The following is a 27996-nucleotide window of genomic DNA, read 5'->3' as shown; positions in this document are numbered from 1 at the left end:
CACCAGGTAATTGAAGCTATGGGTTTGGATGAGATCACCTAGGGAAGATGGTAGAGAACAGCAGAGGGTCAAGAGAAAGTCCTGGGAAAGACAAACATGTAAGGGGTTGACAAAGTCGAGTAGAGCCCCTGAGAGATGTAGAAAAATGGGGAAACTAGAAACCAGAGGAGGAGGAAGTTTCTAAAAGGAAGGACGGAGGATAAAAAATAGCTGGAGAATGTAAAATTCAGAAAATGCTTCTCAAGTGGGGTGACGTGGACATCAAGTCAGAGCAGTGTCAGAAGCGGTGGCTTGTCCCAGGTCCTCCAGCCAGAAAGGCACACAACTGGCAACAGAACTCAGGTATGCTGGTCCGTTGTTGACACCGACTGTCTGCAGCCACGGAGAAAGCTGAGGTGGACAGCTGTTCTGCGGAGACAGGACGAGAAGCCAAGTCCTGTAGCCGAATTAAGAGGATTTAGATTGGATATTGACAAATATTTACATGGTTATAAAGGGCTGAAATGACGCTTGATAAATTGTGGCTTATTTTTAGGGACCACTTGAAAGCAGGGGAGCCGCAAGGCACAGGCGGGGGGATCCAAAGACGACAGACCAAATGGCGCCTGGGGGGGGCGGTCTCTCAGGCCGGCAGTGTTTTCCTTCTGCTAGCCATCGGATTCTTTTTTCACGGCTGAGATCGCTTCACCTTACTGTCCCACTGGATGCCAAGGAAACAAAATACCTGAAGCCATTTATTTGCAATTTTTTTTTTTTATTTTATGTCCTTGCTCACATGGGCAGGAAAGGGACTAGCACCAGGTGACACGTCTCGGATGCGAGTGGCACGGAGGTGACGCCGGGGCTCTGAGAGGATGCAGAGGCGGGGGCTGCGCAGGCGAGGGGGCAGGCGGGGGGCGAGGGCCGGGCCCGGCGCGGGAAGCGGGAGAGCAGCGGCGGCCCCCGTCACAGGTTCGCCAGCAGCCAGTCCAGCAGCTGCAGCCGCACGACGTTGCCCACCGCCTCGTCCAGCTGGCGCTCCTTCTCGAAGCGCAGCACCGACTGCAGCACCTCGCCCACGCTGCGCCCTTTCTCCACGGCGGCTGCCGAGAGCTGCAGGAGCTGGGGGAGGGAAGGAGAGCAGTGGTGGGGGGCAGAGCATCCCACCGAGGGCGGGCAAGCGCTGCCAAGGCGAGGGCAAGCGAGCCCCTGCGGCGGGAGGGCCTCGAGGGAGACACTGAGGAGATGTCCATAACCGGGACGCCCGCTGGCCCGTCTGGCAGAAGAAAGGTGGTTACATTAATTTAAGTAACATCCCCCTGCCCGTGATACGGAAAATGTGATTTCCCACTAAGACTGAAAACCTCCTGCTTCCGGTGGGTGTTTGGTCAATGGTGTTCTTGCCTTCTAAGGATTCTAAAGTTCTCAAGTTCACTGTAACATCAGAAAACGGGCTCCAGCACTGTCCCAAGACTGACAAACGCAGGAGAGAAAGAGACAAAGGACAAATGTGGGTGCTGCTTTCCCTGCCCCATAGACCAGACAACACTGGGATGTTAGAGCAGGAAGGTGACTCAAAGATCCATTCAACCCCCATGAAAATGCTGCCCGGAGAGGTGAAGATTGTCAGTAATACAATGCTAGAAATTAGCGGAGGTAATACTCATACCCAGGTCTCTGAACCCTATGTTTAATTCTCTTCCCAAGCTTAAAATGAGAAAAAATGAGCCAAAGCAAGTATTCTAATATGAGCCCAGTACATTGCTGTTCCACCTGGAATTCTCGCAGCCACAAACTAATCAAATTTTATATTTTGTGCATTCTGTACCTGACTCTATGAGAAAGTCAAAGGGCAAATTAACAGGCCAAATATCAGGAGCTTTCTCAGGGGAAATTCCATGCAAAGACTGAAATACTGGGTTGGCCCAAAAGTTCGTTCGGGTTTTTCCATACCATCTTAGGAAAAACCCAAATGAACTTTTTGGCCAACCCAATACATAAGGATGTTCCTGAAACAAATGGAAAGACAAAGTCTCCACAAAGAGGAGCTATAAAGAAGACCCAAATGGAAATTTTGGAACTAAACAGTAATACAAAATCCAAAATGAAAAGTAAATGGACGGAGATGTGAGAGGAAACCCAGTAAACTTGAAGAAAGAGCAATAGAAATGCGTCGCACTGAACAGGGTAAGAGATTGATTAAAACTCTCTCAAAAAGATTGAGAAAATAAACAATTCCAAAAGGTTTTACATTTATGTCATCAGAATCCCAGAAGGAGAGGAGAAAAAGGGGAGTACAGAAAACACACTTAATGAAAGCTTCCCCTATTTGCCAACAGACATAACTGACAAATTCAAGAAGCATAGTGAAGCTGAAATAACATGAACCCAAAGAAATTCACTTCAAGACCTGTTGTAATCAAATTGCTGAAAACTAAAGAAAACGAAAAAAAAAATCTAAAAGCAGTCAGAGAAAAATGGCACATTTTGTATGAGGGAACAACAATTCGAATGACAGCAACTTTCTCGTCAGAAAACATAGAGGACAGAGGAGGTGAAACAGCATTTTTTAAGCACTAAAAGAAAAGAACTATCAAACCAGAATTCTATGTCCAGCAAACATATACTTCAGGAATGAAGGTCAAATAAAGAAAAATTCGGATTAAATTAAGAGAATTCATTGCCAGAAAATGCACTCTTGTTCTTCAGGCAAAAGGAAAATGGTATCAGAAGGAAACTGGGAACATAAGGAGTGAACAAAGAACAAAAGAGACAGTAAAAATCTCAGGATAAACAATAAACGATTTGCCTCCAATCTTTAAAATGTGATTTATGGTTGAAAGCAAAAATAACATTGCCTAAGGATTTTTGCAACTAAATACATAAAATAACTGCAACCTAAGGCAGAAGGGTAAAGGGACCTATACGGTAGGGAGATTTCTACATTCCAATTTAAGTGGTAACGATTGACTCTAGTTAGACTCTGAAAAGTTAGCTATGTTATTGTGATCCCCAGAGAAACCACTAAAAAACTACACAAAGAGATATAGACAAAAACATGATAGATTAAAATGGGCAACTAAAAAATGTTTAAATAATCCAAAAGAAGGCAACAAAAGGAAAAACAGGAAAAGCAGAGAGAATAAACATAACTAACATTAAAATAATAGGCCTAAATCCAAGCATATCAATAATTAGGCTAAATGTAAATGGTCTAAACACACCAACTGCTGTCAGAATAGATTAAAGAAACATGACCCTACTTAACGTTGCCTATGGAAAAACTCACTTCAAATGATACAGGTAAGTTAAAAGTAAAATTATGGAAGAAGACGTACCATGAAAACACCAATCAAAAGAGAGCTTGAACCTCAACATTTATGGTGATTCTGTTGGTATAAAGGGGGAAGAATTCAAAAGGGCCAGATGTCCATTTGTCTTTTCGACAAAGGTGCTGAAGACAACTGCATACCCACACGCAGAAGTATGAATCTAGACTCTAGACACCTACCTCATATTATACATGAAAATGAGCTCAAAATGGGTCACAGACCTAAATATTAGAGCTGAAATTATCATTTAGAAGAAAACAAACAAGAGAATCTTCATGACCCTGGGTATTAGGTCAGGGTTTCGCAATCTGGCTCTACTGACCTTATGGCCAGGTGATTCTTTGCTGAGGGGCTGTCCTGTGCACTGTAGGATGTTTATAGCATCCCTGGCCTCTCCCCACTAGACTCCCCCTTCCCAGTTGTGACAAAAAAATACATCTCCAGGCATTGCCAAATGTCCCTTGGGGGCAAAACTGCCTCCAGTTGAGAACCACTGAGTTAAGCAAAGATTTATCAGATATGACATCAAAAGCACAAGCAATGAAAGCAAAAAGTGATAAATTAGATGTCATCATTAACACCTTTTGCTTTTTGAAGCACTCCATTAAGTAAAAAGACAAGATACAGACTGAGAGAAAATATTTGCAAATCATATGTATCTGATAAAGGACTTGTATCCAGAATACATAAAGAATTCTTATAACTTTATATTCTTGTAACCCAGTCAAAATATGGGCAAAAGATTTACATAGACAACTCACCAAAGAATATATATGAATGGCTAATGAACACATAAAAAAGATGCTCAACATCTTTAGTCATTTTAATGTATGTATGTCAAATTAAATCCACAGTCAGAAACCACTATAACAGCTATCATTTTAAAAAAAAGAATAGTGAGAAACTGAAATCAACAAAAATTGCTGGTAGGAACGTAAAATGGTACAGCCGCTTTGGAAAACAGTTTGACAGTTTCTTAAGAAAGTATACTTACCATAAGATGCAGCAAGTACACCCCTTGTCACCCAAGAGAAATGAAAACGTTATGTTCACACAAAGATGTGTGTGTGAATGTTCACAGAAGCGTTATTCATAACAGCCAACTAGTGGGAACAACTCAAATGTCCATTAACTGGTGAGTGGATAGAGAAAACATATAAAATGAAATATTCACCAATAAAAGAAATGAACTACTGACATATACTGCAGTATGGATAAACCTCAAAAACGTTATGCTAGGTGTACAGAGCCAGATGTAAAAGGCTACATAGTTTATGACTCCATTATATAAAATGTCGGAAAGGCAAATCTGTAATGCAAGAAAGCAGGTTGATGGTTGCCTATGGCTGGTGGTGAAACTGAGAAATATAGCCTAGAAAATTTCTGAGACAGAGAAATATGGAGTCTCTAGTCCTTATCAGATATTAAAACACATTACAGAATTACAGTAATTAAATCAATATGCTATGAAAATAGTATTAAACTAGTAAGAATAGACAAATGATTCAATGGAATAGAATAGAAAGCTTAGGAAAAAAAACAAAGACAGATAGCTATCTGAGCTAGTGGGAAGCAGCTGCATCGCACGGGGAGATCAGTTCGGTGCTTTGTGACCACCTAGAGGGGTGGGATAGGGAGGGTGGGAGGGAGACGCAAGAGGGAGGGGATATGGGGATATACACATATGTATAGCTGATTTACTTTGTTATACAGCAGAAACTAACACAACATTGTAAAGCAATTATACTCCAATAAAGATGTTAAAAAAAAAAAAGACAGCTATCTGGAAAAAAATAAGAGATTGCATCCCTACATCACACCTTATATGAAAACAAATTCAACATGGATCAAAGTCTTAAACATTTTTTTAAAAAATCATAAAAGTACTAGAAGAAAAACATGGGGAAGTTCTGTTAATATTTTGTGGTAGAGAATGTTTTCCAAAATACGACACAAAATCTAGGAAAAATAAAAGATAAACTGTCATATTTGACTACATAAACATTTAAAAAATTCTGTATGGCACAAAAAAACACCAATCAAAAGTCAAATGATAAAAATATCACATTTACTATCACAAAGGCTAATTTCCTTGCATATAAAAAAACTCTCAGAGATAAAGAAAAAAAGACCAACAACCCAAGAGAAAAATGGGCAGAGGGCACAAACAAGTAATTCATCCATGAAAAAGGAAATTCAAAAATGGCTCTTAAACACATGAAAAGGTATTCACCCTCGTTCCTAATAAGACATGTGAAAAGTAAGGCGACACTTGGCAAAGGTCAAAAGTCTGGAATGGACTGTTGGTTAAACTGTGGGAAATAGGCACTGTCATATTGTTGGTGCAAGCTCTATAAAAGGCATTGGGGAATACATATCAAATCTACAAGCACACGTTCAGATACATTTGAATCTGTGCATACAGCATTGCTTATAGCAGCAAAATATTGGTAACTGAAATGTCCATCCATAGAAGAGTGGTTACATACAGCACCTGCATACAGTAAATATGCAGCCATTAGAAAAGAATGTGGCAACTCTATATGTTGCAGAAGAGAATATATACACATAGATAAAAGACTACCATTTGTGACTTAAAAAAAGATAAGTATATATAAGTATTAACTTGTACATGCATAAGCATTTCTGGAAGGATAAACAAGAAATTGATCAGAATGGTTTTCTCCAGGGAGGGCAATGGGATGGGAGATAAAGATGAGAAAAAGCCCTTAATTTTAAGCATGCATCTTTTTTGGGGCCTTTGGATTTTGAACTATGCACACATTACCTATTCAAAAATGGATGCAAATTTGTTTAAAGGAATTGGGCTCATGGGCATCCCAGTGTTACCAGGTTCAATCACCTACATCAGCATGAAAATATTTGCATATGTTAATTAAATCTCTTTCCAAAAAAAAATTGCGACTCATTTTTAGGTAGTTTCTTTGATGTGTACCTCATCCAACTGTTCTTAAAAATACACTGATGCTCAGTGCAAATCCACTCATGAGCTGAAGTTTGGATGGGCTGCTGCTCATCCTTTCCACTCTTCTCCTTTAAGAAAATAGATGATAGTCTTTACTTTGGGCAAAGACGTGCGTGTGTGTAGAACAAGGAGGCCTGCAAGTCTACTGTGCTCATTTTAGAGAATTATATCATAGACATTCTAATTCAAAATAATCTAAAATCAGAATGTGTTACGTATGATGAGGTTGACTTAAAAGATGGTGTCAGAACAAAGCCTGTTTCACACATTGTACACATGAAAGCTAGGCTCTTTAGACTTTTTTCATCAGTCTAAAGCTTTTGTGAATACAGGCCCATCCGCTAATTGCTATGTGCCAAAACAGTTGTCTGTTGTACAGACTGGAAAAACTGTAAAGAGACAGAACTTGCCGAGGACTCTTCGGGATAAATCTAAGATTGGATCTCCGCGTTCCGTCCTTTAGCCCAAATGGAACGTGCACACAAATCACCTGGGGATTTTGCTAAAGCGAAGATTCTGATTCACTAGGTCAGGAGTGGAGCCTCAGATTCTGCACTTGTACTGAGCTCCCAGGCGATGCCAATGCTGTTGGTCCACAGACCACACGAGTAGCAAGTCTACAGATGACACAGTTTCTCGTTTAGGCTGAGTGTGGCCTATTCTGTATGCTACACTGTGTCTTCCCGGTCATCAGATAAACCAAGTAACCCAGTTACAAGGGTTACTAATACCACATATTAAACAGAGAAAGCCTCTTCCTCCACGTCCTCTGGTTTCTAAGAAGATGAATGCTTTTTATAAATAATCCCAGCCTTTTGTGCCACCTCCTACTACTTAAAATGCCCTTGTTCTACTTTTCTCAATTGAGGGAAAATAATAAAAAATCCTGTGTGTGTGTGTGTGTGTGTGTGTGTGTGTGTGTGTGTGTGTTGTGGAGATGGTCTCTCTTAATTCTCCCACACTAGCATGAAACAGCAACTACATAAATAAAAGTTTTCTGGACCCCAAATTTCCCTTCAGTGAGCAGTTCCAAGGCCTAAACTGGGAGAAGAAAGGAGTTAGGAGGCACACTTACCTTTATCAGTAATAACAGTAATAAGCTGATTTTCCATCTGCCTTATTCTTTGGTCTTACTTCTCAACTGATTCAGAACTTAGGGTGAGGGGAAGAGGGATGTTATTTATTGAATCCCTTCAAATCCCCAACACTTCCTAGACCACCAGCTAAGAGAGGAATGACAGGCTTGAAAAGGCCATCAGTCTAGCCCTTCACCCCCACCCCCGCCTCCCCGGCCCGGCAACACATCCCCAGGATGGGATGCTTCCCAGCAGCTCCTTCTCATTCTTTGGGCAAAGCTGTCATGCAGAATTCAGCCTGAGCCCAGACCTTAATCTGATTCTTTCACCAAGTCTCTTGAAGGTTCCTTATTTGTGCATTTCCATCAATATACGCAGAAAAAAAAGAGAAAAAAAAAAAGATTTATCTCTCTTTTACCCTTTGATACGCCTCCTATTGGGCAAAATTGAATTTTAATTTACCCATTATCTCTACCATGGGCATGAGCTTCAAATTTTTACTGTCCCCATTCTACCCTTCTCGTGGCTCTCTTTCCATTCAGAAAGAAAAAAAGAACTTACCCTAATTAACCCCTAATAAATCTTCCCAAATTCCCGATTCTACTTCCTTACCTTCTCCTGGATTCCGTCATCGTCACCAGCAATGTACACAACGGGGACATTGAGCTCAGAGGCGGCCACCCATTGAAGAACGGCTTGGAGCTGCTTGTTCTGAACCGTATCGGTTAGGTTGCGACTGCTGACAATCACTTTGGGTGCTGCACACCCTTCGGGGAGCTGTCCTGATATACCTCTCAGTTCGTTATAGATAGCTTCATAAGCATTCTTCAGGAGGACCTCTGCTGTCCCTGTGCCCTTGGTTGGCAAACACTCATGGAAACTATCTGGGGAGGCTGAAGTTGGCCAGTTGGTATCCCCAGACTTATCATCTCCTAGTTCTGCCAACGGAGAGTCACAGGACTTGGCAATAATGAGACACAACTTCATCACTGAGTCCATCAGATGTTCTACCATTTGCCCGTTCATGTGGTCATCTAGCTGGTTAGCAACCTTCTTGGTCAGCCCAGCAAAAGTACCTCCAGCCTCATCGCCTTCATTTAATTTGATGGGAGAAGGAGTTACAGGTCTTTCACACTGGGGACTGTCTTCTTCCTTAGTTGGCTTGAGTTCAGAGCTACGGTCGCTCTTGAAAATGGTCTCACCGAGTAAGTTCCGGATGAAGTTGAAGAAAGCGCTCATCAGACCCTTCTTTTCTGCTTCTTCTTGGTCAACCCCCATATGAGGAGACCTAAGGCCGGACTCATCAGAAACTGCAGGGGGCTTGTTGGCCTGCAAGTTGGTGCTGCCAGCAGCTTTAAGGAAGCTCTGTGCATCCATGCTTCCCCCCTGGGCCAGGTGGTACTGAATCAGAAGTAAGGCAGATACGATTAGGTCCTTGGCCCAGGAGTCTGAATCATACATAACATTCTCCGGTTTCTCTGGGTGATGCACAGAGGGACTGAGGTTGCAAGGCTCGAAAGGAACTCCCAAGGGAAAGTCTGGCGCAGGTTTATACTGTTTGTTGGAAGCTACAAACGGTGCACACTGGAAACCTGGAGATTTTCCTTCAATCTGCTGATTTTTATGCCACAGGGACAGTCCCTCTTTGATGATGTGCTCACCCAGAGTTTCAACACAAGTCTTCTCCTTCTCGGGTTTGGGTGCAGGAGGGCATATTTTTTCCCTCAATTTACCTTCAGATTTCATGGATGCAAAGTTGATGTTTCGGTTTTTAGGGTCACTGATTCCTTTCATGGACATGAGGGAATAACTCTCAGACTTGTCCTTCGTTTTCCCGACAGTCTCAGGAGGTTTCTTGGCAAATATCACTGAGTAGAGTTTACCCAGCATGGCATCCATGATATCTGCGGCCTTCTGGCTTCCATGAGAGAAGAGACTTCTTTTCACGGCCGAGACAAAGTCCGTATCAGTCATGAGGGCCCCTGTGACGTCGTGGAGGTTCTTCATGAAGGAGTCGATGAGATCTGAGACCACCTCTTTCGCGTGCCTCATCAGGACCTTCTTTAGCAGGACGGTGGCAACGGTCGTGTCCTTCACTTGGATCCTCAGTGTCTTCATGATGGAGACCATCATATCAGACACCACACTGTTAGCGTAGGTGATGATCCCTTGACTGACAGAAGCTGTGAAGTCATCGGGCCTTTCCTGCTCTCTGAACATCTCCCCCTCTGCAGGTAGGGACCTTCCGCCCTCTGTGGCATTGCTTGCGTTACAAGATTCAAACACTTCCTTATAGAAGAAAGACTTCTTAGAAGGAGGCTTGTCATCTGGACTCCTGCTTTCCTTGGTGCTGTCCTTGATCTTCAAAGCACTTTTGTATTTTAAATTCAGGGGACTCTGTAATGTTCCTGAGGCTCCGTCACAGGAGCCAGGAGCCTTATCCGAGGTGGAGTTTTTGGAACAGGCAGAGACAGTCTCGTTCACCAGCTCTGATGCCACCTTGCTCAGGCTTTTGTTGGGTGCGGGCTTATCCCCCATGTACACTGACTGATGGATGCATTTGTTCTCAGAGCCGTCAATCCTCTCGTTGATCTCCTTGCGGGCCATGGCTATGACGAGATTTGTGAGGCGATTGGCGTAGAAGGAAACTTCGTCTACTGAGCTCCTGTTACCAACGTGGGCACTGGGGCCCTGATAAGGGTTCTCTCTGTGACTCATCTCAAAATGCAATCTCCCTGGACTGCCCTTGGTGGTGGTGTTATAATAGTCCACACAGAAACGTTTGCGTGGGTCTCCTGAGTTGACCATTTCCCGACCAAATGATGCTTCTCCAGGCTTGAATCTAACATCTTGGAACCCTGCTGTGCTTTTTTCCAGGTCTCTGCGGAGCCAGCTGAGCACTCTGATGGGATCATGTGAGGCTTCCTTAAAAATGGAGAAAGATTCATCTAACTATAACAAAGCAAAGATATGGGATATTCAGGACAACCTCAAAGATCAGTTATAAAAATGGTCGCCTCTCTCAAGTCTTAACTGTTCCATCAGCCCCATAGATGTAACTGACATTTATTGAGTGCTTACTATGTATCAGGCACTGCTGCAAATATTTTAGGCCTGTTATCTCATTTAATATTATTCTGGCAGTAAACTTAAATGCTAGCTCTCTTATTACCCACATTTTACAGAAGAGGAAATTGAAGAACTGAGAGATTTAAGTTAGTTTCTTAACCTGAGGTTATACAGCTATAATCATTGACGGAGGAGGAATTCCAACCCAGGCAGTGACTCCAGGGCCCATGCTCTTGGCCACTGCGCTATACTGACTCCAACAACATCTGTCCTTAAGATCTGACTGTCAGGGCTTCCCCAGTGGCTCAGTGGTTAAGGATCGCCTGCCAACTCAGGGGACATGGGTTTGATCCCTGGTCCAGGAAGATCCCACATGCCGTGGAGCAACTAAGCCCGTGCGCCACAACTACTAAGCCTGCACTCTCGAGCCCATGAGCCACAATGACTGAGCCCGTGTGCCACAACTACTGAGGCCCGCGCACCTAGAGCCCATGCTCCGCAACAAGATAAGCCACTGCAGGCTTCCCTGGTGGTACAGTGGTCAAGAATCCGCCTTCCAATGCAGGGGACACGGGTTCGAGCCCTGGTCTGGGAAGATTCCACACGCCGTGGAGCAACTAAGCCCGTGCGCCACAACTGCTGAGCCTGCGCTCTAGAGCCCGCGAGCCACAACTACTGAGCCCACGTGCCACAACTACTGAAGCCCGTGCGCCTAGAGCCCGTGCTCCGCAACAAGAGAAGCCACCGCAATGAGAAGCCCGTGCACTGCAACGAAGAGTGGCCCCACTTGCTGCAACTAGAGAAAGCCCGTGCGCAGCAACGAAGACCCAATGCAGCCAAAAAAATAAATTAAATAAATAAATTTATTAAAAAAAAAAAGATCTGACCGTCAGCAGCTACAGAGGTAGCACTTGAGCTGAATCAGAGTTTTCATGTATTGCTATTAATTGCTATTTTTTTATGGTTGATCTGTTTTATTTAGGTCTCTTATTCCAGCAGAGTTTTCAAAAAATTAGAAAATTCAAGGACAGTTGTGCCTAATTCATCACTTTACTGGGCTACACAAGCACAATCTGATACGTTCAATGGCTTCCAGTGGACTCTCTGACATGACTTAAGTTGAAAATCTGACTTGTAATTGAGGAGTTAGTATCTGTGGACAATTTACTAGTTGTGCGTGAATGCAGATCCTTTGGTAGACATTAGCTGTGATAAGCACATGGACATATTTATATATTCACCTACTGTGATCTATAATCTTCACTTGAACATAGGCTAAAATAAGAATGTATGTAAAAGTATCCTATTCACCATCAAATGTAAGGGATCGTTGCAATGACTGGAGTTATATCTATCTGGGGATGACCACAAGTACTGCCCATCTTTAAAGAATAATTTGGTATTTTAACTACCAAGTATCATAGAATTGCTGGCTACTATTTGTTAAATACTTAGGTCTACCAGGCACTGTGCTTAGTGCTCTCTGCATGTTATTTTATTTAATTCTCATACATACCCTGTAAGGTGGGTATCCCTCTTCCAGTTTCACAGGTGGAAAACTGAGGCCTAGAGAAGTTAAATACTGACTAACATCTCACAGCTACTACACGATGGGGGCTAGTATTCAAATCTAGTTTGGACTCTAAAATTGGCACTCTCCACCCCTACAGTACTCTGTTATGTTTGGATGACTTGGGAAGAAGAGAAAAGCAGCTGGACCTCTACAGGCTGGTTTAAGTTGCTTGTGGGCTATAGAGCTTGGTTCAAAGTCCTCCTAAATGGTTCTGCTAATTTGAATAATAGCTACTATAAGGAAATTTGTGCTCTAGTAGAAAACTGTGCATAATCTATAGCATACCTTTCCACATTTTCTGATTCTGATTCCCTCAGAGCTATTTGGTAACTCTGTAAACTGTAGATAACTGATAGCAATGCAATATAATTCTTGTCTACACACATATTAATTGTGACCAGGGAAGAGTTACCTACTGCCTCTCCCCACTGTGGAAAAGGTCAGTTTTGCTTCCATTTGCACACTCCCTTCAATATTCCTGATCTATGTATGTCTTTTTCCTTTGATTCTCCTTTGAACTGCACCAGCTCCTCATGAATGAGTTAAATAAAACCTTTCACATGATTTATTTTTATATTCATATGAGAGTCATTATTTCACCTTTCTCTGAAAATGACCTTTTGACAGTTTTGGAAGTCTTCGCCAAGACGTCCAACAGATTTGCCTAACAGAGGTAAATGTCATCATGAGGATAGTGTACCAGGTGCGTCTTTTCTTAGGCCCCCAAAGGTGAATCCAAAGGGTTCTGTTTTTCTAGTTTTAATTTTCCTCTCTATGAATTTTGGTTTTGGTTTTCATTTTGGTTTTTCCATGGCCAATAATCACCGGTGGCAGCAATGCTTGAGAATGTGGTTTTACTGTATCACCATTTGGTGATTTCTTTAATGGATTAATGGTTTATAGAGATCTATTCTCTGTTGGTGACAGACAACAGAAAATCTATTTTGCTAGTATTTTTTGCCTATCTTAAGCTCAAATCAATTTGGAATTTTGTGCTTAGTTGGAAGGAGAAGGGTTCTTTAACCTCTGGACAGGTGAGTTTTGGGTTTCTGTGTTAACCTTTGACACATGACTAAAAGTTTTTTTTTTCCATTGAAATATAGTTGACATATAACATTATATTAGTTTCAGGTGTACAACACCTGTAATTATTTGATATCTGTATACGTACTGTGAGATGATCATCACAATAAGTCAAACGTCCACCATCACCACACATAGTTCAAAAATTTTTTTCTTGTGCTGAGCTTTTTTAAGATCTACTCTTTCAACTTTCAAATATACAAAATATACACTACAGTATTATTAACTATAGTCACCATGCTGTACATTATATCCCCAGGATTTATTTATTTTATAACTGGAAGTCTGTACCTTTTGACCTCCTTCACCCATTTTGCCCACCCCCCTCTGGCAATCACCAATCTGTTCTCTGCACCTATGAGTTTATGTGTTCTTTTTTTTTTAGAGCCCACATATAAGTGAGATCATATGGTATTTGTCTTTCTCTGTCTTACTTATTTCACTTAGCAGCTATTGTCACAAATGGCAAGATTTCCTTCTTCTCATAATATTCCACTGTATATATGAACCACATTTTCTTCATTCATTGTCCATCAATGGACACTTGGGTTGTTTTCCATGTCTTGGCTGTTGTTAATAATGCTGCAATGAACACAGAGGTGCAGATATCTCTTCGAGATAGTCATTTTGTTTCCTTTAGATATATACCAGGAAGTGGAATTGCTGGATCATATGGTAGTTATTATTATTTTTAAATAATTTCCTCATATGATTGTGATTAAGATTAAATGAGATAATATGCACAAAATAATCTGTACACTTGAAATGGAATGTATCAGACAGGTAGTACTCCTTAAACACGTCAAATGAAGATTAGACTTCAGAAGAGGTAAGAGAAGAGGAAGAGAAGTCAAGAAGCTTGATCGTTAGCGTAATGTGGTGAAACGTGGTTAACCAGCTGTGGGAGTACTAGGGAATAAAACTTGACTTCCTACATGTATGGGAAGTAGTGCTCTGGGTGAAAACAGAAGTGCTGGAAGAGAGCATGGCTAGGGGTGTGCCCTGCAATTCATTCCCATCAGCCTGGGTGGGAGGTGTGAAGAGACTACTGAGTTTCTGTATGAATCTTTTAAAAAATTATTTTTCTGAACCAAAGGTCAGTAACAAGGGTGAACTTCTAAAAGGACAAAATTTAGTTTTAAGAAGAAGCTGTAGGAAAGAGAGCTGCCTGTATGCATGTCTGAGAAAGGGACAGAGAAAAGGTGGTGGAGTCAGAGCAAAGACTTCCAAGAAATGGAAAATTCAGTTGGTTCTAGTGTACAAACTATTCACCAGGGGGACCAACCTGATAGCCCACTTTGCAGAGGTGATTTAGGGGAGATGAATGATGTGTATCATAAACTATAATAAAACAGTGTCTGTTTTATTATATATATTATATATTGCACATTATATATTATATATTGCAGTGTCTGTATAATATATATATTATATATTGCAGTGTCTGTATATTATATATTGCAGTGTCTGTGTATAGCATCATTTAGAGAGGGCATTTGATGAGCAGCCTTCTTTGCAGTGACTCAGGGACCCAGGCTCTGCTTTTGCATGGTTTCACCCTCCCTTAGGGACTCAGAATCTTTCCTTTGAGCCAGTGTATGGGAAACACCAGAGACTGTGGAGGATTGAATGAGAAACTTTTGTTGTCCAGGCCTGGAAGTGACAAACATCACTTCTACCCATATTCCATTTGTCTTTGCCTTTTGAAAGTGTGATTATGATGTATCCCAGTGTGGGTCTTTTGATTTCATCCTATTTGGAGTTCACTGAACTTCTGGATGTTTATATTCACATCTTTCATTAGATTTGGGAAGTTTCCAGCCATTATTTCTCCAAATATTCTCTCTGTCCCTTTTTTTCTGTCTTCTCCTACTGGGACTCCCATGCTGCATGTTTGTTCTCTTGATGGTGTCCCACAGAGCCCTTTGGCTCTGTTTCTTTTCTTCAATCCTTTTTTTCTTTCTGTTCCTTAGACTTGATAATTTCCATTGTCCTATCTTCAATTCTGCTAATTCTTTCTTCTGCCTGCTCAAATCTGCCTTTGAATCCCTCTAGCGATTTTTTCATTTCAGTTATTGTACTTTTCAGCTCCAGAATTTCTTTTAGTTTATCTTTAGGTTTTCTATCTCTTTATCGATATTTCCACTTTGTTCATACATCATTTTCTTGATTTTCTCCACATCCTTCCCTTGGTTCTTTGAGCATCTTTAAGACAGTCGTTTTAAAGTCTTTGTCTAGTAGATCTGCCATTGGGTCTTTTTCAGAGACAGTTTCTGTTGATTTATTTTTTTCCTTTGAATGGGCCATACTTTCCTGTTTCTCTGTATGCCTTGTGAATGTTTTTGGCTGAAAACTGGACATTTGAATCTACTGGATGAAAGTTTAGAATTGAGGCTCTAAGCTGTTTATCAGTGTTTGAATCATTATGTGTCTGCCATTCAGAAAAGCATTAAGTGTAAGTAATAATGTCTTCCTACCTCCACATGGTATTAACAAGTTAATATTATAAAGTTTCTTGAGCAAAAGAATCTCTTATTCTGACTGGAAAAAGTATTCTTATAGAGCCTAACTCAGAAATATTTTAGGAATCTAAGTTCACATAGTTGGGTAAATTTTTGGTAAATAAGATTAGTTTAATAATTTTGGTTTAATAAAAACAGCTACGTCTTTTCTGATTTACCAGTGTTAGGTATAACATTAAGTGTGCCTTTTTATTTTATGTTGATGTGCTCTTCATAAACTTATACAGGTTATGCAGATCTAATCAGCTAGTATTACTTGTACTTAATGTTTAAGATCGTGAAAAGTATAAATGTGTTTAATCAAATTGAATATTTATCCTGACAAACTTTGTTTCAACAGTTATTATGTTTTATAGTATGTCAGCTTGATGATAAATTTCCAACATCTTTATGTAACTTAAAACACTGGACTGGTATTAAATTGAGCTAATTAATGGATATTCACTGGATACTTAGATCATTTCTAAGTAAGATAGAATAGTGGAACACTAATAGCTAAGCATAATTTATATGCTTTTGCTTTCTATTTTTATTACTATAGAGAGGTTAAATCTTTGGGTCTGTTAATGAATGTGTTTGTTTTTGCCACTTCGATTGTATAAGGGATGTGTATGTCTGTAGAGAGTCGTCCTGTCTGGTCCATAAGCTCCGTTAGTCTGCATTTCAGCTGCTATGTGACAGTTCACCATTGTAAACCTCCTCTCTCCCAGGTTTCTTTGTGAAATAGATTGGAAAGTACTTAGGTTAAAAATTATGATTAATATAAGTGGCTGAGACTATATTTAGGAACAACAGTTTCACAGGAATCCAACAGAATACATGCCTATTTTTCTAGGGACTGCAGGTGAAACCTGGTGGAGAGAGTTTCTTAGTTTTGACTCCCTGCTCTCAGGACAGCAAATAATGGAGGCCTTTAAAAGCCAATTTGGAACTTCCCTGGTGGTCCAGTGGTTAAGAATCCGCCTTCCAATGCAGGGGATGTGGGTTCGATCCCTGGTCGGGGAACTAAGATCCCACATGCCACGGGGCAACTAAGCCCTCGTACCACAACTACTGAGCCCACGTGCCGTAAACTACAGAGCCCATGGCTCTGGAGCCGCATGCTGCAACTAGAGAGAAGCCTGTGCACCGCACTGAAGATCCTGCGTGCTGCAACTAAGACCTGACGCAGCCAAAAATAAAATAAAATAAAAGATCCTGTTAAAGGCCAATCTGTGACTCCTTATAAAAAGTTCCAGTAAAGCAAACTTAAGGCTTATCTGGTTGCTGCAAGTATATAAATAATCAGACCAAATCTGATGAGACTAGCCTTATTTTGTGATCAAAATTTATCTTATTTTGAGATTTTTTCAATAAAAATGGAGGTAAGTGTAGGAAAAACATTTGTGCTTCAATAGAAAACTATGCACTATCTATAGTCTATAGTCTGTAGACTGAGCATTGCATATATAGCTGTCCACATAACCTGATTCTGATTCTGTGTGAGCTACTTTACAACTCCGTAAGCTGCAGATAATTGATAGCAATGCAAAATAATTCAACGTGTCTACAAACATGTAACTTCTGTCCAGTGGAGGTTTAGCTGTGGAAGAGGCCAGTTTTGCCTTGATTTGCACATTCATTTCAACATTCCTGATCTGTAAGTGTACCTTTTAAAAAAATTCTCCTTTGAACTGGTTGTAATACCTCTCACCAATTTCCTCATTAATCAGTTGAAAAAATCTTTAACATGCATTCATTTTTGTATCTAATTGGGAGTCTCGATTTTGCCCTTTTTTGAAAATTATTCCTTAACGTTACCTACTTTTACAGATGGGCACACTATTTGCAAATAGGCATGTTTCCAAAATTAGGCTGTAACATGTACAGTCTTATTATAATGCAGATGTAGATTTTACTTTTTATCCTTTTCAATTCTTTTCACAGCACATTAAGGAGAAACAACCCTATAGCACAGCATCGAACTTCGTGATGGAGTCTAAAGAGTTGTGTTAGCTTGGTGTGTTTTAGGTTTTCAGTCGTCTATTTACGTTTTTTAAACTAAAATGTGTGCACCCTATGTGCATTATTCCACTCAATCCAGAAGAATTTTGCAGAAGTAGCTGATGAAGTCAGAGTGACTGGCGGAAATACTAACCCTGTTTCTTTTTCTATTGATGGAGCTGACAATCAAACACCCATCTCCTCCAAACCTTTTGCCCTCTTGCATCCTTTAACTTTCTTATAAACTAGTATCTTGAACAGTTGGGGAAGGTGGATGCCCAGTTATTTCTGAGTTTTTCTTAATTAAGAACAGGGAAAGTTTTCCTGGCCCTGAAGGGGAATATGAAAAGGGTTAAGGGGTTTAATGTTCTCTCCTCATCCATCCTCTGCTTCAGTAGCTTAGTGTTAAGTCAACACATATACCTCCCGTCCTATTCTTTACCTCTAACTCAGTTAAACATACTTTATAAAATTCTCCCTATCTCCCACTTCGAAATGATCTGTTCTTTAAACACCCAGAGCAACTATTGTCCGGAAAATCCATTTGGCAAATTACCATGAACTTCTTATAAATTGGTGTCTACTAGTTATTTACAGCACGTGTATTTTTTATTTTCCCAAATGAATGATACGGTCTACGAGGACAGAAACTGTTTCATTCTTTACTACATCTGCTAGAGTGCTTCTCACTTATTGAAAAATTGAGAAATTTTTGTTACTTTAATACTGAAACTCATTTTTTTTTTGTTTTTCTAAAGAAAAGGGCAGAAGTAAATAAAAGATCTAGTGGAAGCAGTTTTGGTTAGCACTTATTCTACATTAATTGGATACCTAGTATCTGTATGTCCTAATGTCTTAATGTAGATTGTTAATATTTTCTTTCTTAGGCTATATAAGGCAGACCAAATAGATTTTGGACAAACAGAATATGCATCATGTAACATTACGTGCAAGGAGGTGTTTGATAAATGTTAGTACTGAGGGTGAGGATTACAATGGGGATTCCATTAGACTGTGAGGTCCTTAAAGGGAGAGAATTCTAGTTTATTTTTCTATCTCTGACCCTAAGACGCAGCACAGTGTCTGTGCCAGTTATTCACTGTTGTCTCTCAGCTCCAAGTCCACCCTTTTTTGTCTTGCTTTGTGACTCTGGAACTGGACTCTTTAAACACTTCTCCGTTGGCAGCTGGCTTTGCTGACAGAGGGCCCTGGAGGGGCACTACGTGGTCATCACAGGTGGGAGGCGTTTCCCTTCTGGCCCCCCGTACCCTCTGGCAAGTGTCTTCAGCACCACTGGGATGCCGGTGGCTGTCCTGCTGCAGCTCACTCTCTCCAAGGAGATCTGAAGCAGCCTTGGTTGGGGGCGAGGGAGCTCTCGTGAGCCTTAGTTTCTTCCTTGTTCACTCTTTCAGCCTAGGGGTAGTAGCTGCTTTCTGCATTTGCTGCTTCTGGAACTCTTTGAGTCTTCTTTCAAGGCTTTTAGCAGTTAACTTAGTTAAATACTTTTTACTGAACAGTTTTTTGATATGCAGTTACTGGCGCGGTTTCCATCTTCTGACGGGACTGACTTACAGTGCCTGATACTAAGCTGAATGATGTAGGCAGAAGGACAATATCACTTGCTCTAAAGGAGTTCATTTTCCCCCCAATAACTTCATCTTCAAGAATAAGAGGTGGTGGCAGAGAGAATAAAGCTACTCTTAATGGCACATATTCCTAACTCAGTATTTATAAGGCGGCTGACACTTACCATTTTCCAGTCCTGGGGTTGGCCATCTCTGGGGGAATAGACATCAACTTTGCAAACTCCAGTTTGGCTTTGTAACCAGTCAACCCTATCCGACATCTGGAAGAAGAAAAAAAATGAGAATGGGTCATCAAAAGGGCTAGTTATACGGAAGGAGAAATAAGGTAAAAGGCTGAGATGTGGAAAATAGGAGAGATGATTTCCACAGAGACCTGTCCCAAGAGCTGCTCCACACCCACTTAACTCTGGACCTCTTCATCCTCAGCTCCCAACTGCAGGAAGATTTCTTAAGCATATGTATCTCTAGTGCAGAGGCCAGAGGCTGGTGTATTCTAGAGGTGCTTAATATAGATTTGCTCGTGAATGAACCTAAGCAGACACGTCCTGCTCTCTGTGTCCTGGCTTGACAGACCTTCCAGATCTTGGATTTTCAGTACATGCTCAAAGCTCAATGGATCAGAATAGAATTAATTTACTTGTCCCTCTCTGTTCTTGCCTCCACCAACTTTTTACAGTAACGTAGGCTTCATTGTAATTAATTCCTAGAGCACTAACTTACTTATATTAGCAGTAAGTCTAATATCTCTTCCTTAAGATTAAGGGCTTCCTTAATCCCTCTTCCAATTAGCCAGGGGTCCTGGAGGAATTCTCATTCTCCAAGGTTCCACCAAATATCTGAATGCCAGGAGAAGGGATATGTCATACGCACCATCCAAAGGGCCTTGGAGGCAGTGATGTCCTTGCTGATGTTGATTTTTTCATAACCTTCCCAACTCTTTGCTCTGTTCCCTAACCTCTGTAATGGCACCACCATCTACCTGGTCTTCCAGAAAGCTGCAATTTATTTTACACGTATTCTTCCCTCCCAAGCCTCCTCTAGCTACTATTTCTCTCTTCTCTCATTTGTAGTCATTTTTCTTGAAAGAACTGCTTATACTTGCTGCTCTCACTGCCTCATCTCACAAGTGAGCATCATGGTCCCTAATCCATATACTCCTTGGCCTTTGGCCTCAGTCTCATCCACTTCCTGCAGCCCCGCATCTTTGCTAGTTCTTGGAAACATGACTAATTATCATATTTGCCCACTGATAATCTACAAGTATGGGAAGCTTCTCTCTGCCCTCTTTTTCCATGACAGAATGCCATTACCAGGCTTCCACACTGGAGTTTCCCTTCTTTTGTTATAAATGTTGCTTAGATCTATACTTCTTAATAAGCAAGGTGGAATAAGATGGCCAATTTTTCCTCCCCAATGCCCCACAAACATCTTTGTGAAACAGGCATATATATTTATATTTTAATTCCAACAAATATACTGGTTTAAAATTCTGTTATAATAAAGTCCAAAAGCTTATCCTATTTTTTTTTAACAATGAAATTGTGTTGTCAAAATAATTGCTTGAAATAAATGGAGCATTATTAGGGGTTGAATATCTGGTTAATTGGAAATATTTGCTTTAAAGGACTTTAGGTCGTGGTGGGGTATACATCTCCCCCACAAATAAAACCAACACAACTCAAACACAGATTACACACGATTTAAACTTAATTGTAAGTGGATTTATTATTTCTGTTATATGTAACATTATGGGTAATTACTAAAAAGAAAATATAAGATCTTTCAAGAGCTACCTGTTCTTTGCTCCCAAAAGAATGCGTTCCTGTTTTCACACCCCACTAACTTAGATTACTGAGCTGGGGAAACAGCTTTCTTTTCTCTTCCTAACACTGTAATACAATAGATTCCTTGAATAAGCAACGGGTTTTCCACCCTGATTAGACCTTAGAATCGCCCTGTTTAAAAATACTGAATCTTAGGATCAACTGTTTAAAAATACTGTATCTGAGAGACCAATCCCCATAGAATCTTATTTCAGTGGTTTTAGGGGGTGGAAATGTAGGCATTGAATTTCTTAAAAGCTCTCTGGGAGATTCGAATGTACATCTAGAATTGATAATCCCTGGGCCTGGGCTTATATGGAGAGATCTTCTCTGCAATAGACTTGCAAGCTCCAGAAAGATAATTATTCTTTTCTTTAAAAATTTTCTCTGAGATTTCCTAACCTTCTTGGTACCTTATTTTAATTTTTTTTTTTAAAACCCTAGCAAGGAAGCTTTTTTTTTTTTTTTTAAATGTATCTACTAAAGCTGCCCATATTTTTTTTTTTTAATTTATTTATTTATGGCTGTGTTGGGTCCTCGTTTCTTTGCGAAGGCTTTCTCTAGTTGTGGCAAGCGTGGGCCACTCTTCGTCGCGGTGCACGGGCCTCTCACATCGCGGCCTCTCTTGTTGCGGAGCACAGGCTCCAGACGCGCAGGCTCAGTAATTGTGGCTCACGGGCCCAGTTGCTCCGCGGCATGTGGGATCCTCCCAGACCACAGACCGAACCCGTGTCCCCTGCATTGGCAGGCAGATTCTCAACCACTGCGCCACCAGGGAAGCCCGAGGAAGCTTTTAATGTCAGTGAAGTTAAACCCTGTATTGTTTCTCAGCAGCTCACTATTTTGTGTATATATTCAAACCCCTGAACCATTACCATGCATAAAGGAAGGAATGGCACTGTTCTTTGGCCAAAGAATCAGAAGACTTGGAAACAGGCTGTCCTGGACTGTTGACAGTGCAGGTCTTTTAATCTCCAGTTTACATTTCATCTTAATGAGTTATTTCTAATAGAAAATGACAAAATCAATAGGATCTACTGACTTTAGGTTATACAGCACAATTAAAAAGCAAGGATGAAAATGAAGTACAGAAAGGAAGGAAGTTGTGTGATCACTTACTCTTACTGAGGATAGGTTCTGAGCTATGAGGAAAGCTCTGGATTAATTTCTTGTTGTCTTCACTATGCCTAGGTTTATCCACCCCTCCTGCCATGAAATATAAGGAATCTGCAATGGAAAGACACAAATAAAAATGACTGATTTTACATGTGAACTTTATTGCTCTTATTACCAAATAATGATTTTGACCTATTATTTTTCACATGGGATACATAAGTGATGAGCACGAAATGACATTCACATTCAAATTCCAGATCTCATTCTTGGTGCGGTCTGATGGTTCCTACATGACAACAAAGGTTTCATCATCTGGCCGATGATTTCTGAAATTTGTTATTGTTATTCTCCACCTTCAAATCACTGGTAGACAGACTTATTTAACAACGAGGACACTGAAAGTTTTTAGACTAATCTCAAACCTGGCTTAAATAGGAAGTCAGAAGATAAGTAGCTAGAATGGAGAATAAGTGCCCTGAGTTCATGAATCTCAAAACACTTTTGGACTTCCCTGGCAGTCCAGTGGTTAAGACTCCGCGCTTCCAGCATTTCCACTGCAGGGGGCGCAGGTTACAGCCCTGGTTGGGAAACTAAGGATCCCGCATGCTGCATGGCAGCGGCCAAAAAGACAAAACAAAAAATCAAAACACTTTGTAGGCACTCCTTTGAGGACTTGGGAGAAATATACATCCTCATGTTACAAAGGGAATTCATAATTAACTTCAAAACCAGCTTCCAGATCAATTATTTTCCTTCTAATTGCCTGCTGAAAGAATGAATATATGAATATAGCCTATTTCTAATTCTAGATGGCTCAATTTTTTTTTTCTTTCTTTCTTAAGTTGGAGAATCTGAGAAGAAAAGAAATGACTTGTTCAAGTTTGCTAGGGTGGTTACGACTTGCATGAAGCTTGACTCTTTTTGGGGATATGTTCACCCCAGAGACTTATCAAAGGTGTAAATATTTATCCAATGATTTACTAATAGACCTCCTATCCCAATAAAACAAATAAATCAATGTCTCAAAAGCACTCTTGTACTTCTTTCACACTTACTAGTTATATAGATTCAGCAAACACTTCCACTTACATATGTCCTGAGGTTTTTATTCTATTTTCTATATCTTCTGTACGTTTGTCTGCATCCATGAAGTTTGTTTTAGACTTTAAATCCCCTAACTTGTCCTGGATAATAGTGTATATAAAGAGTGACTTAAATACCTTTGGATGATAGTGATATTCAGACTCCTAAATCTGTATACATGTCTCATAATGAAATGGAAAAGAGAGGAGAATCTAGAGATTAATGGAGCCAATGAGTGGATTCATCCATTTCTTAACCTCAAAGTTGGTGAATAATATCCTCGAGTTAGGGTGGAAAATAAAAGAGGCAAAGGATGCTTTGTGTTATCTATTAAATTTGACGAGGAAAGAAGGCTAACTATATACAATGTGAAGATAAATGGACCTTAGGAACCATTTATTGTAACATACTCATTTTAAAGATAAGGAAATTGAGGCCCATAAAGGGAATATTAAAACCAATGGATAGGGTTTCCCTGGTGGCACAGTGGTTAAGAATCTGCCTGCCAATGCAGGGTACACAGGTTTGATCCCTGGTCTGCGAAGATCCCACATGCCGCAGAGCAACTAAGCCCGTGCGCCACAACTACTGAGCCTGCGCTCTAGAGCCCGCGAGCCACAAATACTGAGCCCGCGTGCCACAACTACTGAAGCTCATGTGCCTAGAGCCCGTGCTCCACAACAAGAGAAGCCACCGCAATGAGAAGCCCGTGCACTGCAACAAAGAGCAGCCCCCGCTCGCCGCAACTAGAGAAAGCCCGTGCGCAGCAACGAGGACCCAACGCAGCCAAAAATACATAAATAAAATAAATAAATTTTTTAAAAAACCCAATGGATATATTCATTGAAATATTTACAGCTCTGCAGGTTAACATTCCACAAGCTAAGAATTTTTTCTACGGCCAATAGAGGGACCCTGTGGACAATAGAAGGACTGACCTAAAATGTTCCTTAAAAGTGTCAATGTGATTATTACCTCAGAGATAACTGAGGAGTGCAAATCATGAATCAGGAGTGCACAACAATACAGGGGCTTGGTTATGGTGCTGTATCCCAGACCACAGCTCCATCTCGAGACATGTTTCCTGTATTCAGCATAAGGATGAGCTCTTGTTTACTCAAGGTTCCTAAACTCACAGAAAAACTCAAATTACAGGCAGCATAAATGAAGCTTTTGCAGGGTTGATACATATCTGATCAAGTTTTGAAATTTATTCGACTAGTTTTTATTACTAGTTTTAATAAGGAAGAATATATTCTATTACATCCATTCTCTTTTTCTCTCTCACTCCCTTTCTCTAAGTGCCTGGCGTATAGGAGACACTCAATAAATTTGGTTGTTGATGAAATCAGTTTCATGCGATTTTGTTTAAATAAGGATTAGAAAAGTGTGTGTGTGTGTGTGTGTGTGTGTGTGTGTCTTTTTCTCAGTGGTACCATTCACTGTTCAGCTTTCCTGTGGATCTCCTACAGTTTCACTTTCCCTTAGTAATAACCTCTTCCTCCATTGCCCTGTTAGTACAGACATTTTCTCCACAGAGCTACATATATCCTGCCTTTCCCCAGTTCTCTATTGTCTAGCCACGGAGTCAGAACTAACAGTGAGAGGATGGAAGTGGATGAGAATCGGGGCTCAGAGCTATACCAGTCTGATTTTGCTATTAGAGCACTGGGAACAACAATAACAACAAAAACAACAACAAAAAACAACAAAAACAACAACTCTTGGAACAGCCACACATGAACAGGAAAAGTCAGCACACAGTCGAGCTTCCAGTCACATCATGAAATTGGAAAGCAGACAGTAAGACCCCCTCATGTCCCCACAAGTACGGCCAAGGAGATCTGATCAATCTGCAACAAAATTAAAACTTCAACAGCAAAGATGGTACGTTCAGCTACCATGGTACTGAAGGAGAGGCTCATTTATTTCCAGAAGATTCTGATGTGAAACTAAAATTGACCGGGCAAACAGGGAGGCAAGGTTGAACATTAAAAGTTAGCCCAGCACTTATCACTGAATTCTCCCTTTTAACCACAGAGGATCAGAAAATGGGCTGTTTTCTCAGTCCAGTGGGATTTCCTACCTCTGTAGCACTGGAATAGTGAATCACAGAAGACTCCAGAATATACTTTTAAAGTCAGTGAAGATGCTGGGATGTTCCGTGCTCAGCTCAAGATCTTGTTTCCTCCCCCAGCCTTCCATGTACCTCCCCCTTGTTGGGACTGGACAGTGACATCAGAATCACAAATGGTGATATCACTGTCTCCATGGCAACAGTGGTGAGGCTACCAGAAACTGAGTGATTAAAGGCCAAGGGGAGGGGTGAAGATGCATTCCAAGGCTCGGATGCTTAGTTTGGAAGGACTGGCCTTGCTTTCTCCAGATTAATTTTCTCATTTAAGTGTCTAATTTTGGTAGGGGATATGGGAGGGGTAATTTATGCCAATGGATTCCATTTAAAAGAACAAAGTAACTATTACATATTAACAAATCCAGACGGGTGCAGAGAATAAGAAATTAAAGAATTGAGGGTCTACTAAATTTTTTATGCAAAGCCCATGGAATCACTTCATTTTGTGGGGTCCAGCCTGGACTCTTCTTGATTATAAGCATCTTAACTTTTATTAAAAAAAAAAAATTCTGAGATATTTTGCCTAAACTGACCATCTCTGGGTTATAATAAATCTTAGATGGTCAGAGATGCAGTAGCACTAATCCATCCTCTGCAATTCTCGACCTGAGGAACCATATGAGATTGATCAGACCAAGAGCATTTGGTTGGCCATTTCTAGGCTTGAGGAGACTTTATTAGCAGTACACTCTCTTTGGAATGTTACCTTAGGTACTCTTAATGACTCTCTGAACAACGCTACAGGATAAAGATTAAAACTGTTAATGAATTCAAAAACGACTTACTGGTTTACAAGCTTCCTTCAACAAGGTTATTTATCTACTGATAATCTTTTATATTGTTTCAGTTTCTTCATCTTTAAAATAAAGAAATTGAGTTTGCTGATCTCTTAAGATCCCCTCCAGCTCTAACATTCTGTGATTTTGATACTTGAGTGCGATGTGAACAGAACACTCAAACAGCACTTTGCAGCTGACAAAGCACCTTCACGTCCATGTCATTTGACCCTTACGGTAGCACTCTGAGGAAACAGGACAAGTGTTCTCTTCCCTGTTAGACAGATGTAGAAGCTTACCCAGCTCACAACACATACCTGGTAGGCTAGAACTGGGCTCTAACATTCTGAGTTTTAAGTCGATGCTGTTTCAACAATATCATGCCACCTTGAAACTAGTTTTGAGAACGTGAAGCACTGTTTGACTTGGAGATGAAACATAACTGGCAATATTACACAGGTGTTAGGATGCGGCCAATGATAATGGGATCTATCAATTCATCAGAATCAGGAAGGTATGTTTTTATTCATATTGACTCCAGAATCAAATATTAGCAAAATGTAAGTGCTGAGTGAACATAGGATGAGGCCAAGAAATATGACAGTGTAGCATTAGTAAACTCCTCTGATAAAATCTCTTCAAGAGTTTCTTTCCTCTTCCAATTCACTGTGGAAGATGACATTTCAGTAAGCGGAGGGGGTGGGGTAGAGTGGGACCAACCAACCTTACAAGCCTAATAACAGGCCACTTGTGCTCACTACATGTCTTTTGTCCATCCCAGCAACGCACACTCCTTTCTTCCTGAAAACACAAAGCACTGAAGAAATGACCGAGTCTACAAAGATTCCCCCAAACGAGTCTGTTTTCTGATAAGCCCTAGGCAGATGTCTCACGACAGGTTGCTGATCGCTGTTGCTACTCAGGGAGCTTGAGAGGTTGCTCCGAAGAAAGTATTCAAAAATGCAAGTCTTTATCTTTCTGGAATTTCCATAAGCTCTAGATACTATTATACTTTCTGGAACAATGCAGACTCCCAACGGATCCACAGTTTAAAAAAAAAAAATTACAAGCCGTTGCTCTAGAGAGAGCCATCTTGAGTTTCTTCCTAGAAACATGTGCAGATGGCATACACGCCCACTAACTTTTACATGACATTTCAGGAAGTTCGCAGACTTCCTGAAGCCCACTCTTTTTTCTCTGGCCACTCTGTGCGGCCTGCAGGACCTTAGTTCCCAGAAGAGTGTTCGAACAGGCACCCCCTGCAGTGGAAGCACGGAATCTTAACCACTGGACCACCAGGGAAGTCCCCTGAAGCCCACTTCTGGGTGGCAGTCCAAGTTAAGAATCCCTGGATTCATGTCAGGTGGTGAGATAAAGGCTTTGATAAATCAGAGTAATTAAAGGACAGGTGGCATGACAGAAAACGTCAGACAAGTCGTTTCCGAGGTCACCTACCCACAAAGACTTGAGCTGGTGACACGCCAGGAAAAGGGAACGTCAAGAGCCAAGGCTCCGGACGGAACCTGCTCCGGTTCCACGACAGCATCCTTTCTCACTTCTATTTCTCGTCCTCACTCTTTCTCTCTTGGTCCCCGCCCCCTCCAGTCCCCTGGGCCCGAGTTTTCTCCTTGAAGAGCTTCCCGAGCGCAGGGGCCACGCCTCCTCCTTCCCCGCCTCACCGGGGCCGCCCCATCGGACACTTTCAGGGCGCGATGAACTGAGAGTCGGGAGAGCTGCGGTGCTGCCATTTTGCCCTTGAGTCAGTCCCTGGTCCACTGTGAACTTCAGGTTCCTCGACAACACGAGGTTATCTTTACGGTGCACTCCTGACCGGGGATTCCGACCCTAAGACTCCTTTCTTTCTATTTCCCCTCC

General features: G+C 41.1%; 1 protein-coding gene across 6 annotated transcripts; it reads right to left on the bottom strand.

The window, feature by feature from the left end:
• Positions 1 to 239: 239 nt before the first annotated feature.
• AKAP3 (A-kinase anchoring protein 3) lies at positions 240 to 27996 on the bottom strand. 6 transcript variants are annotated; one of them, XM_061204973.1, is made up of 5 exons: positions 27577 to 27996; positions 22132 to 22239; positions 19354 to 19449; positions 7986 to 10298; positions 240 to 436 (listed from the first exon to the last, which is right to left on the bottom strand). In XM_061204973.1, exons 3-5 carry the CDS (start codon positions 19447 to 19449, stop codon positions 278 to 280), a joined length of 2568 nt encoding a protein of 855 aa, XP_061060956.1. In that variant the 5' UTR covers positions 22132 to 22239; positions 27577 to 27996; the 3' UTR covers positions 240 to 277. The 6 variants fall into 6 exon arrangements, with proteins under 6 accessions (XP_061060956.1, XP_061060958.1, XP_061060954.1 ...); XM_061204975.1 differs by having other exon boundaries at positions 240 to 408; XM_061204971.1 differs by lacking the exon at positions 240 to 436 and adding an exon at positions 795 to 1101 and having other exon boundaries at positions 7986 to 10325.

Source organism: Eubalaena glacialis, chromosome 11 (genome assembly GCF_028564815.1).
Source record: "Eubalaena glacialis isolate mEubGla1 chromosome 11, mEubGla1.1.hap2.+ XY, whole genome shotgun sequence".
Taxonomy (NCBI): Eukaryota; Metazoa; Chordata; class Mammalia; order Artiodactyla; family Balaenidae; genus Eubalaena; species Eubalaena glacialis.
The sequence above is the reverse complement of the archived record's forward strand: the minus strand, read 5'-3'. Positions and strand labels throughout refer to the sequence as shown.